The sequence below is a fragment of the Garra rufa genome, chromosome 11 (assembly GCF_049309525.1).
Source record: "Garra rufa chromosome 11, GarRuf1.0, whole genome shotgun sequence".
Classification (NCBI taxonomy): Eukaryota; Metazoa; Chordata; class Actinopteri; order Cypriniformes; family Cyprinidae; genus Garra; species Garra rufa.
This window is the reverse complement of record NC_133371.1, coordinates 9,305,774-9,320,869: the sequence shown is the minus strand read 5'-3', so window position 1 is coordinate 9,320,869 and position 15,096 is coordinate 9,305,774. Positions and strand designations below refer to the sequence as shown.

At 38.0% G+C, this 15,096-nt stretch overlaps 1 protein-coding gene across 11 annotated transcripts in view; it reads left to right on the top strand.

The window, feature by feature from the left end:
• Window positions 1-15,096, top strand: part of gramd1bb (GRAM domain containing 1Bb) — a 116,791-nt gene that overhangs the window by 97,487 nt on the left and 4,208 nt on the right. For all 11 annotated transcript variants that reach the window (XR_012356965.1, XM_073850046.1, XM_073850051.1 and 8 more), the window contains 14 exons: window positions 3,565-3,649; window positions 3,807-3,910; window positions 4,169-4,264; window positions 4,357-4,437; window positions 7,460-7,575; window positions 7,679-7,850; window positions 7,932-8,124; window positions 8,236-8,382; window positions 10,060-10,178; window positions 10,270-10,412; window positions 10,507-10,610; window positions 11,398-11,598; window positions 11,690-11,780; window positions 12,613-12,720. Coding sequence is in view for 10 of the 11 variants with exons in the window: in XM_073850046.1 (XP_073706147.1) it covers window positions 3,565-3,649; window positions 3,807-3,910; window positions 4,169-4,264; window positions 4,357-4,437; window positions 7,460-7,575; window positions 7,679-7,850; window positions 7,932-8,124; window positions 8,236-8,382; window positions 10,060-10,178; window positions 10,270-10,412; window positions 10,507-10,610; window positions 11,398-11,598; window positions 11,690-11,780; window positions 12,613-12,720 (1,760 nt within the window). In the remaining variant the exon portion in view is untranslated. The remainder of the gene's footprint in view (window positions 1-3,564; window positions 3,650-3,806; window positions 3,911-4,168; window positions 4,265-4,356; window positions 4,438-7,459; window positions 7,576-7,678; window positions 7,851-7,931; window positions 8,125-8,235; window positions 8,383-10,059; window positions 10,179-10,269; window positions 10,413-10,506; window positions 10,611-11,397; window positions 11,599-11,689; window positions 11,781-12,612; window positions 12,721-15,096) is intronic.

Here is a 15,096-nt window from a genome sequence, read left to right as displayed (position 1 = left end):
GATGTATATTTTGCACGCTAGACATTGTCTCACTCGCTATTAGAAAACAAAGGCGTCCCCTGATGACATTACTGGAGTTGTCACACCCACTCATGGTACCAGCCACCGGCGTCTCTCATTATTTACTCTTTTAGTTAATGTGTAACTTACTTTACATACTCATCAGCAAGACTAAACACACTCGCATACATCCAGCTCTACATAAATCAACTGGACAGACAGAGCTGTTGGAGGTTTCTGCTGGTCTGGATCGGCACTGGAATGTTCCTGAGTATCTGCTACTCCATCAGAAGCCCTTATGGATATTTATGCATAAGCGCTGAAGAGAGGACACTTTTGGGTCGGAGTTGTCGCTTGCACAAGCAGAATTCCATTCTTAGCATTATGACTGCTGCAGATCATGTGTCAGTCTTTGTTCTTGGTTATCTTTAGGCACAAATGAGAGGGAGCAAGCGAGTACAGTTTGGGGTTGAGAGATGCAAGCTTGAATTCTACATTGGAAAGCAAATTATTAGGAGGAGGACCTTATAACTCAAGGAATTGGTGCGGAGAGTTTCCGGGTGGTGTTTATTTGTTGTTGTGGTCTGATTCACACCTGAAGAAAACCATCTTTCTTCAAGCATAAACTCTGAGAGCTAAGAAGAATGACAGTCTTTGACGGACTAAACTCCAAGAAGAATGTTCTTTGTAAGCCAACAACCAACCTGTAATGGAGATATTGGTAGCCACTGCATATCGAGATAACAATTAATAATCGCTTGCGGAAGTATCTTTCTGTTCCTTCTTTATCGATTTCCTAATCAGGGTCTTTAGACGCTCTTTATTTATCGTTGTGGTCCGATTCACACCTGCATTAGACCATCTTTCTTTGACGTCTGACAAGAACAGCTTCTAAATGGAGCAAATAAGCACAAACTCTGATGAATCATGCCTTTGATGGACTAAACTCCAAGAAGGTGTTCTCTACAAGCCAAACAACCACACTGTAGTGGAGATATTAGTGGCTATTGCGTACTGAGGTAACAATTAATGATTGATTGCGGAAGTAACTTACGGTTCCTTCTTCACCAGTTCTCTAGTGACGCTTTTTAGACGCTCTTTATTTATCGTTGTGGTCCGATTCACACCTACAGAAGACTATCTTTCTTTGACGTCTGACAAGAACAGCTTCTAAATGGAGCAAATAAGCACAAACTCTGATGAATCATGTCTTTGATGGACTAAACTCCAAGAAGGTGTTCTCTACAAGCCAAACAACCACACTGTAGTGGAGATATTAGTGGCTATTGCGTACTGAGGTAACAATTAATGATTGATTGCGGAAGTAACTTACGGTTCCTTCTTCACCAGTTCTCTAGTGACGCTTTTTAGATGCTCTTTATTTGTTGTCGTGGTCTGTTTCACACCTGTCGACGATCATTTTTTTCTTCTCTGAAGTCTAACAAGAAGAGCTGTTGAATGTAGAAAACAAGCAGAAATTTTGAGGACGAAGAAGAATCATGTCTTTGATGGACTAAACTCCAAGAAGAATGTTCTTTGAAAGCCAGCAACCAACCTGTAATCGAGATATTAGGTATAGGTAGATATTAGGTAGACATTAAATACTGAGGTAACAATTAATGATTGATTGCGGAAGTAACTTACGGTTCCTTCTTCACCAGTTCTCTAGTGACGCTTTTTAGATGCTCTTTATTTGTTGTCGTGGTCTGTTTCACACCTGTCGAAGATCATTTTTTTCTTCTTCTTTGAAGTCTAACAAGAAGAGCTGTTGAATGTAGAAAACAAGCAGAAATTTTGAGGACGAAGAAGAATCATGTCTTTGATGGACTAAACTATATTATATATATATATATATATATTATATACTAGATATTAGGTATAGGTAGATATTAGGTAGACATTAAATACTGAGGTAACAATTAATGATTGACTACGGAAGTCACTTTCTCTTCCTTTTTCATCAACCCTCTAGTCAGTGTTTACAGTCTGAAGAAGCATAAAGAATCAAGACAGACACGCTTACAGACTTTCTCCCAGTACATTCGGTGGGAAACTGGAACAAACAGCGACATAATAAAGTATCTGTCTGCAGAGGTTACTAAAGGCCACTTGTGTGAGTGTGTTTTTGCACTGGAATCACGTGGCGCTAGTCAGAAGAGCCCAACATTCACATCCTGATAGAGGTTACGCCCTGATGAACATCTGCGATAGCATACCTTGAAGGAGTGAGTCAACCAGGATCTGGCAGTCTGAGCATAGTGTTATTGATGAACGATTAATTCGCTGGCTGTATTAAGAGAGAGGCACAGAAACATGGATTCTTCACTTGGCTCTCAGGATGACTGGGAGACTCTTATAGAGCTGGAGGAGGCTTTGGCAGGCTGGTTAATTCAGGGTTCAGACTGGGACCAGAACTGGCACTGGGGGCTGAGGGATGACCCGTATCAGGATGAGGAAATACCTGCTGTGAGTCTCCATAAAAATTCAACAAAAGAGTATGAGACCAGGGAACTCTGTTGCTAATAATAAGCTAATGTATAACATGAAAATGAGTTATATATATTAGGGCTGTCAGTTTAACATGTTAACTTAATTAATTAGTTATAAAAAAAAAAATAACGCGATTAATATAGTTCTATTATGATAGTTCACCCCCCAAAAATGATTCTGTGTAAATTAATTTGCCTTCATGTTGTTTCAAACCTTGCTTTTGTGGGGGGAAAAAAACTAAATTAATTATGTGCGATAAATTTTACGGTGAATCAAATCAAATATTTATTTCTAAAGCTACATTTGTAATGTCTACTTGCTACTTTCTCATTTAACACAAAATAGCTTTAAATTATCTTTTGAGGGTATTTTCACAGCCAAATATATTTTTCAATGAATATGCGTTTAATTAGATTAATTAATCGACACATCATGTAATTAATTAGATGTAGGTGTAGAAATTAGTACAAACATTACATTTCGGGTTTTGGGGCCCTGGAGAAGTTTTGACATGCCCTGACATTTGTGCTTTTTTCAGCTACTTAAAAACATTAATGGCTAAAGTCTTACACTGTAAACTGGGCTACAATAATATGTACGCAATATGTATGTTGTTATATTTTGTTGACAGTGGTAGTAATTTCTGCTTCATTCGAAAGGTATGAACTTTTCATGGTATTTCTCATAAAAAAAAAAATCTCACTTCCTTGACAAGTGTATCATGTTTAAATTTTCATGTATGGAATCAGCGTTTTACACAGTTGATCTCGAGACACCTTGAGATTAAAGTTGAAGGTGTTGTCTTGTATTTTCTCAGAGCATTTGTCTTTAAAGGCTGTTTTTGTTCTGCTATTTCACTCATTAGCAGGAGTGAAGAGTGCGTTTGTGAATGAGAAGCAGTGGGAATGAACTCATTGTGGTTCATCTCACGCTGCTCACGCTGCTGCATGGCAAAATTAAACCAGCATTTGACTGATGATCAGCTGTGTGAGACTGGAATGGCTCTCCCTCTCTCTGATTATGGATGTGTGAGTATGCGTGTGTTCCTCATCGACTGCTCTATGTGTTTTGCAGGTCCTCAGTCCCACATACAAGCAGCGTAATGAAGATTTCAGGAAGCTCTTCAAGCAGTTGCCTGACACAGAGCGTCTCATTGTGGGTAAGAGCTCTCATGTACTGAGTGTCATAAACAATTGAAACACTCATATGCAGTCACATTAGCATTTGGACTTGCATTTAGAACTTGATTGGCACAAACTAATATATTAGAAAATTAAATTATTTAATTGGATTTGACCTTGTTCTCTCATTGACAGACTACTCATGCGCTCTACAGCGGGACATTCTCCTGCAGGGCCGCCTCTACCTCTCCGAAAACTGGATCTGTTTTTACAGCAACATCTTTCGCTGGGAGACACTGGTACGATTTACTACAGCTCTAAGGCTGATGATACACAGGGCAACTTTTTGAGCAATTTTCAAATTTCTATCTGAATAATTTAGATCAGTCGTGGGCTTTATATCTCACCTGGGTGCCCATTGACGGCAACATTTGCCAAAGTTGCCCAGCAACATTACTCAAAAAGTTGCCCAGTGTATCATCAGCATAACTTTTGGAGTCACAGGCTGAAAGATTGAGAAAAGTTGAGTTTTGTTGCTCTGTTGCATGTGTGCGCAGCTTACCGTACGGCTGAAAGACATCTGCTCCATGACGAAAGAGAAAACAGCACGTCTGATTCCCAATGCTATACAAGTGTGCACGGACACTGAGAAGGTGAGAGGCCTGTAGGTACTACATCACATTAATGCATTAAGTTGTTTCTTGATGTTCATCACTTGCTGTATCTGCTTTGTTGTTCCTTTTAGCACTTTTTCACATCATTTGGTGCAAGAGACAGGACTTACATGATGATGTTCAGACTTTGGCAGAATGCACTACTGGACAAGGTGAGAATATGAACACAGCAGTGTTGTCAAAAGTATCACTACTTCAGTACCAAGTCAATATTGAAATTGTAAAAAAAATGCAATGGCCAATCAGAGATCAGACGGATACTCTTTGGCTGACAGTGTTTTTATTGTTTATCAATTAGAAAAAAATATTAACATTATAGGACATGATTTTTAAAACTATCTTCATTTTTAAGGAGTTAGTTCACCTGAAAATGAAAATTCTGTCATTAATTACTCACCCTCATGTTGTTCCAAAACCATAAAACCTTCATTAATCTTCGGAACACAAATTAAGATATTTTTGATGAAATCCAAGAGCTTTCTGACCCTGCATAGACAGCAATGCAGCGGACACGTTTAAGGCCCAGAAAGGTAAATCAGTGGTTCAACCGTAATTTTACGTAATTTAACTACGAGAATGCTTTTTGTGTGCAAAGAAAAATAATGTAATTTAATAGATTATCACTTTTGACTCACAGGTGGCGCTGTTATCAAAACGATGTGGTGTGTTCTGTGTAAGGTGACAAAGTTTGGTGTCATTATGTGTCTACGCTTTGTAGAGATAAAGCCTCAGAGTCATTTTGGCATCAAGCCTAATTTGTAACGGCGCTGTACGAAAATGGTTTAATCAATCAACACAAAATCCATAACTTTTTGTCAGCACAGTCTGAAAATTATCTGACTCGATTTTTGTGAAAATCAGAAGAACAGTTGTGGAGGAGTCAGTAAAAGTGGGTGACAGGAAGGAAAAATGGCGAACAGGAAGTTAGGCCAACTATGGCATAATTGGTATCTATGTTGTCGGAATATTTTGAGACAACTTTCATTACAATAGGCTAATGCAATCAAAAATAATTAGCATTTTTTGAAATGACATTATTAATGGTTAATGGATGATTTATTACTTTTAAGCAATAGGTGGCACTGTTACCAAATTTATGTAATGTAGTCAGTGTGAGGTGTCAATGGCACATACAAAGTTTGGTGTAAATATGTCAAAGCTTTGCAGAGATACAGCCAGTGTTGTTTTCGTCAACGATGACGATGACGAAATCATTTCGTTGACGCCACTTTTTTTCATGACGATAACGAGACAATGACGAGATAAAAATGGCTCGTTGATGACTAAAACATGACGAGATGTGTGTGAGTTTTCGTTGATGAGACGAGAATAGACGAAAATGTTAGTGGGTGGTCCGTCAGACGTTTAAAATGCATGACATTTCCGCTTATTGTGCATGCCAATTAAAACTTAAAAAGTATCTGACGCTATGGCAAGCCGTTTTAGCATTAAATACTCTTTGCTATACTAGTATGGCAAGCCGTTTTAGCATTCCATCCTTGTTTGTCTTTTATGTTCTAAAACATTCCTTCATTATTGTAATTATTGGTGAAAATAGTCGATCCGGAAGCTCACATTGTGTTGAACTATAGGTCTGCTATTTTCAGAACTTATAAGTGACACTACCCAACAGCAAAATACTTACTGACCTACATTTATTTGTTAAAAGACTACTTTTTTCCCTTTTTTTTGACTAAAACTAGACTAAAACCTTTTTGACATTTCGTCGACTAAAACTAGACTAAAACCTTTTTGACTTTTCGTCGACTAAAATTGGACTAAAACTATCACATATAGAAGTGACTAAAATTTGACTAAAACTAAGAAGCATTTTAGTCCAAAAGACTAAGACTAAGACTAAATCTAAGATGGTTGTCTAAAACAACACTGGATACAGCTTGGCATCTTTCTAGCAAATTTATTGATGCGCTAAATGAAAACCGTTTCATATATCAACAGAAAATGTAAAACTTTTGGCCAGCGTGATCTGAAGATAATCCAAGTCAAATTTTGTGAAAATCGGACTAACGGTCTAGGAGGAGTTTGAAAAAGTAGGTTTTCAACATAAATCAAAAATGACAAACCATTCAGAAGTTATAAGCATAAATTGTCATTTTCCATATCCCCTGACCACTAGGTGGCACTGCAGCGAAACACTGCAGGTAGCCTCAGGTCATGATTGTTATAACACGCACCAAGTTTGGTCTCAATACGCCAAACCGTTGCGGAGATATAGCCTCACTTCCATTTTTGCGTGTTTTTCACAGAATTCATTTGTGCATTATTCGAGAACGATTTAACAAATCAACTTGAATACCGTACCTTTTTGACGCCATGGTCTAAAGTTGAACTGGTTCAAATTTCATGGAGCAACAACCTAGGAGGAGTTCGAAAAAGTTTTTTTTTTTTTTTTTTCAGAAAATTCAAAATGGCTGAAATTTTATGACGGAAAATTAAATAGTGCAATCGTATCGCCTTGAGCCAAGGAATCAGAAGAAGAAAATAATTTTGTTTCTAGACCTTACGGTTCAAACGTGATTAGCATTAACATGAGTGAAACTTTGGATAAGTGATAGTGCTAGAGAGTTTGAGGTAAAGACTTCAAATTTGCTATGGTTAATAATGGGACTGTCCTCTATCAGTGTGCCAAATTTCACAACTTTCCCATCTTGGACTTCAAAATCTCAACAGCCATTCACTGTTATTATAAAGCTTGGTAGAGCCAGGACATTTTTTAATATAACTTTGATTGTATTTTTCCCGAAAGAAGAAAGTCATATACTTCTAGGATGGCTTGAGGATGAGTAAATCATGGGGTAATTTTCATTTTTGGGTCAAGTATCCCTTTAAGTACAGTGACAAAAGTGCAGAAAAAGTTGTGCAGAGAGCTCTTATATGGACATGTTTAGACTTGTTTAATGCAAATAACTAACCTTGAGTATGCAGTTACTCATTTAGAAAACTCCAAAATCATTAGAACATAAATTACAATTATGAAACATTCAAACAAGGTTAAGAACAAATTAATGTGCTTATGCATGTATAGGGAATAAAGCTGAATTCTGTCATGAGAAGTTCTCCTGTGTGCATAAATACAAATAATCAGTGCAATTAGTAGTGAATTACTTATGTACAACATTTTAAGCAATATTCATGTAAAATGTCTGTGTGCAGCCTCTGTGTCCTAAAGAGCTCTGGCACTTTGTACATCAGTGCTATGGAAATGAGCTGGGCCTCACTAGCGACGATGAAGACTATGTGCCGCCTGATGACGACTTCAACACCATGGGGTGAGTTGTGCATGCATGCTTTCGTAACATTTGTTCAAAAACCCTACTTATTTAAATAAATGTTGCATAAGATGCCACGTTCTCTCTTTGCGTGCTTGTTCAGATACTGTGAGGAGATCCCAGCAGAGGAGAACGAGGTCAGTAATGATAACTCATCCAAGAGCAGTGGTGAGAACAAGCCAGACAACAGTTCACCTCCGTCACACAAGAGATCCATCACACACTCCACCATCACCTCTACCACGCCTCCCAGCAGCACTGATACGCCACTGTCTGTGAGCATAAGCTTTCATGCTGTCTTCCCATATGCCATTTTAAGAGATGATGCTTAAAATAATTCCTTCTGCTGGTTTTAGTTTGACATTGCAGCTGAGGAGTACACAGACTGCCTTCCTGATGGAGATCTGCTGCCAATCCCTCTGCTGGTTGAGGAGAGGAACAGCGAGCCGGCCAGTCCTCTGGACCCTGTACCGCCACCTGCACTCGACTTCAACGACAATGAGGATATACCCACTGATCTCAGTGATTCCTCAGAGACAAATGATGAAGGTTTGAAAAAAAAAATTTCAGTAGTGTACAGTGTGAGACTCTACATATATTTTGATGGTGGTACTTGAGAAGTGCTGTACAGCTCATCTTTATTTTTGAATGTTTGTTCAGTGGATGAGGTTCAAGCATTCCATGAGGATCTGAATGGCCGTCAGTACATTAACGAGGTGTATAAATTCAGTGTTGATAAGCTGTACGCCATACTCTTCACTGAGTCCCAGTTCATGACAGACTTTATGGAGCAGAGGAGATTCACAGGTACGAACACTTCAAAACCAGTCATCTCATTGTTTCTAATATGACTGATATTTTAGATTATCGAAAATAAGCCCTAACAGATTAATTAAGATTTATTGTTTTATCTACATTGCCGCTCAAAAGTCTGGGATCAAGTATGATTTTTAATGGTTTTTAAAAGACGTTTCTTATGCTCATCAAGGCTGCATTTATTTGATGAAAAATACAGAAAAAAACTAATATTGTGAAATATTATTTCAGTTTAAAATAACTGTTTTCTATGTGAAAATATTTTAAAATGTAATTTATTCCTGTGATACAAAGCTAAATTTTCAGCATCATTACTCCAGTCTTCAGTGTCACATAATTCTTCAGAAATCATTCTAATATGCTGATTTATTAACAGTGCTGGATAATTTTTTTCAGGATTCTTTGATCAACAAAAGGTTCAAAAGAACAGCATTTATTTCAAATAGAATGATTTTCTAACAATATACACTACTGTTTAAAAGTGTGGGGTCAGTATATATATTTTTATTTTTTATTTTTATTTAAAGAAATTAATACTTTTATTCACCAAGGATGCGTTAAATTAATAAAAAGTGATAGCATAGGTTTACATTGTTAGAAAATATTTATATTTAGAATAAATGCTGTTCTTTTTTAGATTATTTATCAAAGAATCCTAAAAAAAAGAATCACAAGTTACAAAAAAAATATGTTTCCAACATTGATAATTCTAATAATGAATCATTATATGTGACCCTGGACCACAAAACCAGTCATAAGGTTAAATTTTACAAAACTGAGATGTATACATCATATGAAAGCTCAATAAATAAGCTTTCTATTGATGTATGTTTGTTAGGATAGGAAAAATAAAAAAAAAATAAAAAAATACTGAGAAAATCACCTTTAAAGTTGTCCAAATTAAATTCTTAACAATGCATGTTACTAATCAAAAATTACATTTTAATATATTTATAGTAGGAATTTTACAAAAAATCTTCATGGAACATGATCTTTACTTAATTTCCTAATGATTTTTGGCATAAAAGAAAAATCAATAATTTTGACCCATACAATGTATTGCTGGCTATTGCTACAAATATACCCCAGTGACTTAAGACTGGTTTTGTGGTCCAGGGTCACATATTAGAAAGATTTCTGAAGGATCATGTGACACAGCTGATGAAAATTAAGCTTGCATCACAGGAATAAATAATATTTTAAAGTAATAATAATTTCATATTGTTATAACATTTTGCAATATTACCGTTTTTTTCTGTATTTTTGATCAAATAAATGCAGCCTTGATGAGCAGAAGAGACATAACAATCACATAACAATCCCAAACTTTTGAGCGACAGCATATTTCCAATACTTAACTACATGTAATTTTAGTATCACTGAGATACTATTATATGTTTTTATGACTTTATTTTATTTTTAGATATTTTTTTTTTTCATTTTAATATTAGTTAAATATTTGTAATTTTGTTTGGTTTATTATTTTAGTACATAAAGTTAAAACCAATTAAAATAAGAAATATAAAGCAAATAGCTGAAACAAAATAAGTTTAAATACTATTTTGTATATATTATTTCAGTTAACATTTATTTGTTTGTTTGAGTTTACTACAATAATTTTGCTTCTGATTTTGCTTTCTTATTTTGGTTTTGCACATCTATTCACAGATGTGGTGTATCACCCTTGGAAGAAGGAAGATGCTGGAAATCAAACCAGGGCGATCATGTACACAATTTCCCTGACCAACCCACTGGCTCCTAAAACAGCTACAGTTACTGAGACTCAGGTGAAATGGTCATCTAGACTGGACATCCTCCTCCTGTTTTGTGTATGTGTCTGTGTTTTAAAATTTTTAATGGATCTTCTCTCTGAACTAGACTCTGTATAAGGCCAGTCACGAGAGTGAGTGCTACATCATCGATGCGGAAGTCATCACTCATGACGTGCCGTACCATGACTACTTCTACACCCTAAACCGCTACATGCTCACACGCGTGGCCAAGAACAAGTGTCGGCTGAGGTACGGATGAACAAGGCCGTAGTTTTTTTGGTTTAAGGCCAAACAGAGAAAGGCAGGTGTGGATTGTCAACAATGTGATTCATCCATCCTTCAGGGTTTCTACAGAGTTGAGGTACAGGAAGCAGCCATGGGGGCTGGTGAAGGGCTTTATTGAGAAGAACTTCTGGAGTGGGCTAGATGAGAACTTCAAAAGCCTTGGTAAGACACAGTTTCATTGTCCAATTATTAACTCACCTACAGCCATCCTGAGATTCACCCACAACCACCCAAAACCACCTTGAGCCTGCAACTTTTAGCCTCAACCTTAACCATATCAAGGTCCATCCACAAGTTTGCGCTCCACCCACAACAATATTACACTAGGGGTTGACATTCATGCGATAAAAGTCGAGTCGACGTCGACTGGTTGCTTATGACGTCATTAATGAACAAATATGCCTAAACCTTGAGTTGAGACTCGAACACCTTGTGCACAGCTATGGTATATGACACAGCGCTGCTCCTATAATAGCTCGCTTTAATCAGTTATTTTGTCTTTAGGTCCTGGATCTAGTTTCACCCTCTATAGGACCAGCGACTAGTCGACATCAAGCTTAAAGCGTCTTAAAACGTCTAATTTCACTAGAAACACTGGAGACCGGAAATGCAAAGCATTCTTCTGGTTAAGAGTCAGAAAAATGTCTATACAGATACACACCCAGATATCGGATCAGTACTCGGTATCGGTCGTAACCCTGAGCCCAGGTAACGGAATCGGTATCGGAACATCTCTAACTACAATATAAAAGCCCTCCCAAAACAATACTGATTCTCAACAAATTTCAAGCCCTATTTACAACAATATCGGGCACCACCCACAATTTTCTTTTGTTTCACTCCACATTTTACAATAATGTTACTCCTTCTGTTGTGCAGAATGCTTTGTCACCACTAAAAATGAACACTTGTATTTGGTTCCAGTAAATATGTGTTGTTGTTTTCCCAGAGCTGGAGTTAGGGAAGATGGAGGATGCTGTAATGGAAAGCCACAGACTATCTCCTAAAGCTAAAGCATTGAAGAACTCCACGCTAAGGCGGAGAAAAAGACCCCCCACCCACCTGCGCACAGCCCATCTAGATGAGGCCCTCAGTCCCGTTACCACACCAACAGACGATGAGGTCATCCACCGCATCAAACACGTGGCAGGTGAGTTTATGCACATCCAAATATGCACAAACAGAAAATATATTAGGTTTAAAATTATATGACTGGTTTCATTTGCATGTGCTTCGCACAGGTTCCACTCAGACAAGACACATTCCTGAGCACACGCCAGGGGGCGGGATTTTCTGCAACCTCTCTAAACCACTACTCATCATCAGCTTTGTGTAAGTAGTATTTTAACAGTATCTATACTCTTTTTATTAGAATGAATACAGTCCTGTTTATTTTTAAATGCTTTTATGCATCTGTCTTAGTGAAGTTTTTCTTTTCTTTTTTTTATGGTTTTGCCTCTTGTGGTTGGCCTTAGGATCTGTATAAGGTACATTCCTTTACTGATGTCAAACATGTATCCATTCAGAAAATCACAACTCTATGCTGCCTTTCTAGCCCATTTTCTCGGTAACCCCTTATCAGTCTCCATTAAGTGCATTTAAGACAAATTTCCAATACAATTATAGAATTGATAACACAGCCCTGTATCCTGTTATCAAAAGAACAAAAAAATTCAAATGTTTCATAAAGTATTCAAATTGTATAATTTAATTAATGTTCATTCATAATTTTCACATAAAATAATGTCATATGTGAAAATCATGTGAGAATTAAAAAAGTTGTTGTAACTAGACTCAGGGGAAGACAGGAATTGTCTTTGTGGCAGTTTTTCTGCTGATTAAGGGAGAACACAAGATTTCTTCACCTTAAAAATGGCTGTTCTAAGCAAAAATTCTAGGAAATGCGCATCATATTTTGTGAGAAAGTGTGACAAACTATTTTTGGAATCAGTAACTCAAAAACAGTAAGAAACATTTAGCAAATATGATGCAGGGAGGTGTAATTGCTTGTATATGTCTGTACATGACCCATTTCCTAAACTTTCTCATCTAACATGCAGTCACTTTCACACTACTCATCAAGTCCAGCATTTGTCATTTTTTTCTTTACTGAATGTGTTCATATTCCCAGTTGTTCATGTGTCTGTTTAATGTCTCTCTGCAGTCTGGTGCTACTGGTGTTTTTGAATGTGATGCTGTTCTATAAACTCTGGATGCTGGAGTATTCTGCACAAAGCCTCACCAGCTGGCAGGGCTTACGCCTACATGAAAGGTACAACACACATACTACAGCTGCTTCAAACCTAGGACAATACTGAGCCAAGACCCACCCAACAACGATGGTATTAAACTCCACCTACAACAATATCAGACTCCACCCACAATACTGTTGAGCCTCTGTAAGAATGTCAGGCTACACCCACAACAGTATTAAGACCCCGCCCATAGTTGTGAGCTCCTCCCACAACATCAAGACCCAGTCGTGATAATATCGTGCTCAATCCTCAATAATATTAAGGACCACCCACAATAATTCATAGTCACACAAGTCAAACCCACAGCAATATCTACTAACCCCACCCACAACCATGTTCTGCCACACAACAATATTTAGACCCCACCCATAGTTGTGAGCTCCTCCCATAACACAAAGACCCACAATTATATTAAGCTCCACCCATAAGAATGTCAGCCTACACCCACAATAATATAGAGCGATGCCTACATTTGTGAGTTCCTCCCACAACATGAAAACCCACTTACGATAACACATTGTGCTCTATCCTCAATAATATTAAGGTCCACCCACAATCAGTAATAGTCACACAAGTCAAACCCACAGAATTATCTAACCCCACCCACAATATGAGGCCCCACCCACAACCATGGTCCACCACACCACGATATTAAGACACCGGCCATAGTTGTGAGCTTCTCCCATAACTCAAAGATCCACAATTATATTAAGCTCCACCCGTAAGAATGTCAGGCTGCACGCACAACGATATTAAGACTCCGCCCATAGTTGTGAGCTCCTCCCACAACATCAAGGCCCACTCGTAATAATACAGGCTCCATCCTCAATAATGTTAAGGTCCATCCACAATATAGTCACACAAGTCAAACCCACAGTGGTGAGCTCCTCCCACAGCAACATCTAACCCCACCCACAATATGAAGCCCCACTCATAACCATGATAATTATACTAAGCTCCACCCATAAGAATGTCAGCCTACACCCACAATAATATAAAGCAACGCCTCGAGTTCCTCCCACAACATCAAGACCCACTTGCGATAATATTGTGCTCTATCCTCAATATTAAAGTCCACCCACAATAATTCATAGTCACACAAGTCAAACCCACAGCAATATCTAACCCCACCCACAATAATATGAAGCCCCACCCACAACCATGTTCCACCACACAACAATATTAAGACCCTGCCCATAGTTGTGAGCTTCTCCCATAACACGAAGCAGGAGCAGTAATACCACGCAGCACATGTGCAAATGCTAAACTAGCTGGGAACTCATTTCTGATAATACTCCGCCTGCTTCGGCCATATTACGGCAGCAAACTTCCTTGACTATTACGCCGGAATGGAAGTGTAGTTCCTAATCTTATCAGCCTAGAAACTCGCAGCTTTGCATTTCCGCCGGTCTTAGTACACGATATAACTACAGAAGAGTCAAGTTTTAAAGTGCCCCTATTATGCCATTTTAAAGGTAGTTAATATTGTTGTAATAGTCTCTTAAAACAGGTTTACATGTATGCAAGTTCAAAAAACACTTTAGTTTTCTCCAAAATTAGATTTATTTTTACCCCGTTTCTAAATGATTCGTAAACGACTCGTTTGAAGCAGTTCGAAGAATCAGTCTCTCTAAACCCCTCCTTTCCGTGAGCCCTCACTGCTGTGATTGGTCAGATGGTGCAGTCCTTTTGGATTGGTCTACCGCTACAGCGCAAAACGAAACGCCCATTGGCATAACTGAATGACAGCTGCGGAGACCTGTTAATGCATAGAAAAGATAGCCTCGATTTTACCCTATCAATTCGAGCCGGAGGATGACGATGAAACGGTTGAAGTGTCACATCGACAAGAAACTGTTTTGCAAGCACGACCGGAGCAGGATGATTCTCAGTGGTTGTCATATGTTAACTGTGGAAAGTGCTTGCAATTTGCTTTTGTAAGCGAACCGGGCACACCTCTACGTTGTGAACTTCAACACTGTACAATCCATAACACTGCGTTAAGCCATCGTTTATCATTATCATTACTTAAACTAATAAGGCAGACAGACAGTCAAGCTGCATCAATCACAAGACTTTTTAGACTACATTGCACTCACAGCTGAACAACAGAACTACAGAAACGCAAGTTAGCCGGTTACCAAGACATGTGCGGGGTTGTTACACACCATAACGTACACAAAGACGTATTTTGAACGATCGCTAGAAAATACAATTATTAATCATACTTACAGGTAGAAGTTCAGAGGAGCAAGCCGGTCCAAATAAACTGGGCACTGATCCATTTTTTAAAACCAAGCGTTTGGTGAATCTCGCGTTGTAACGTTACTCCCCAAGATTAGAAAAGCAGTCATCAGTAAAATGACGCGAACACAACACAAGATTGGCATTGG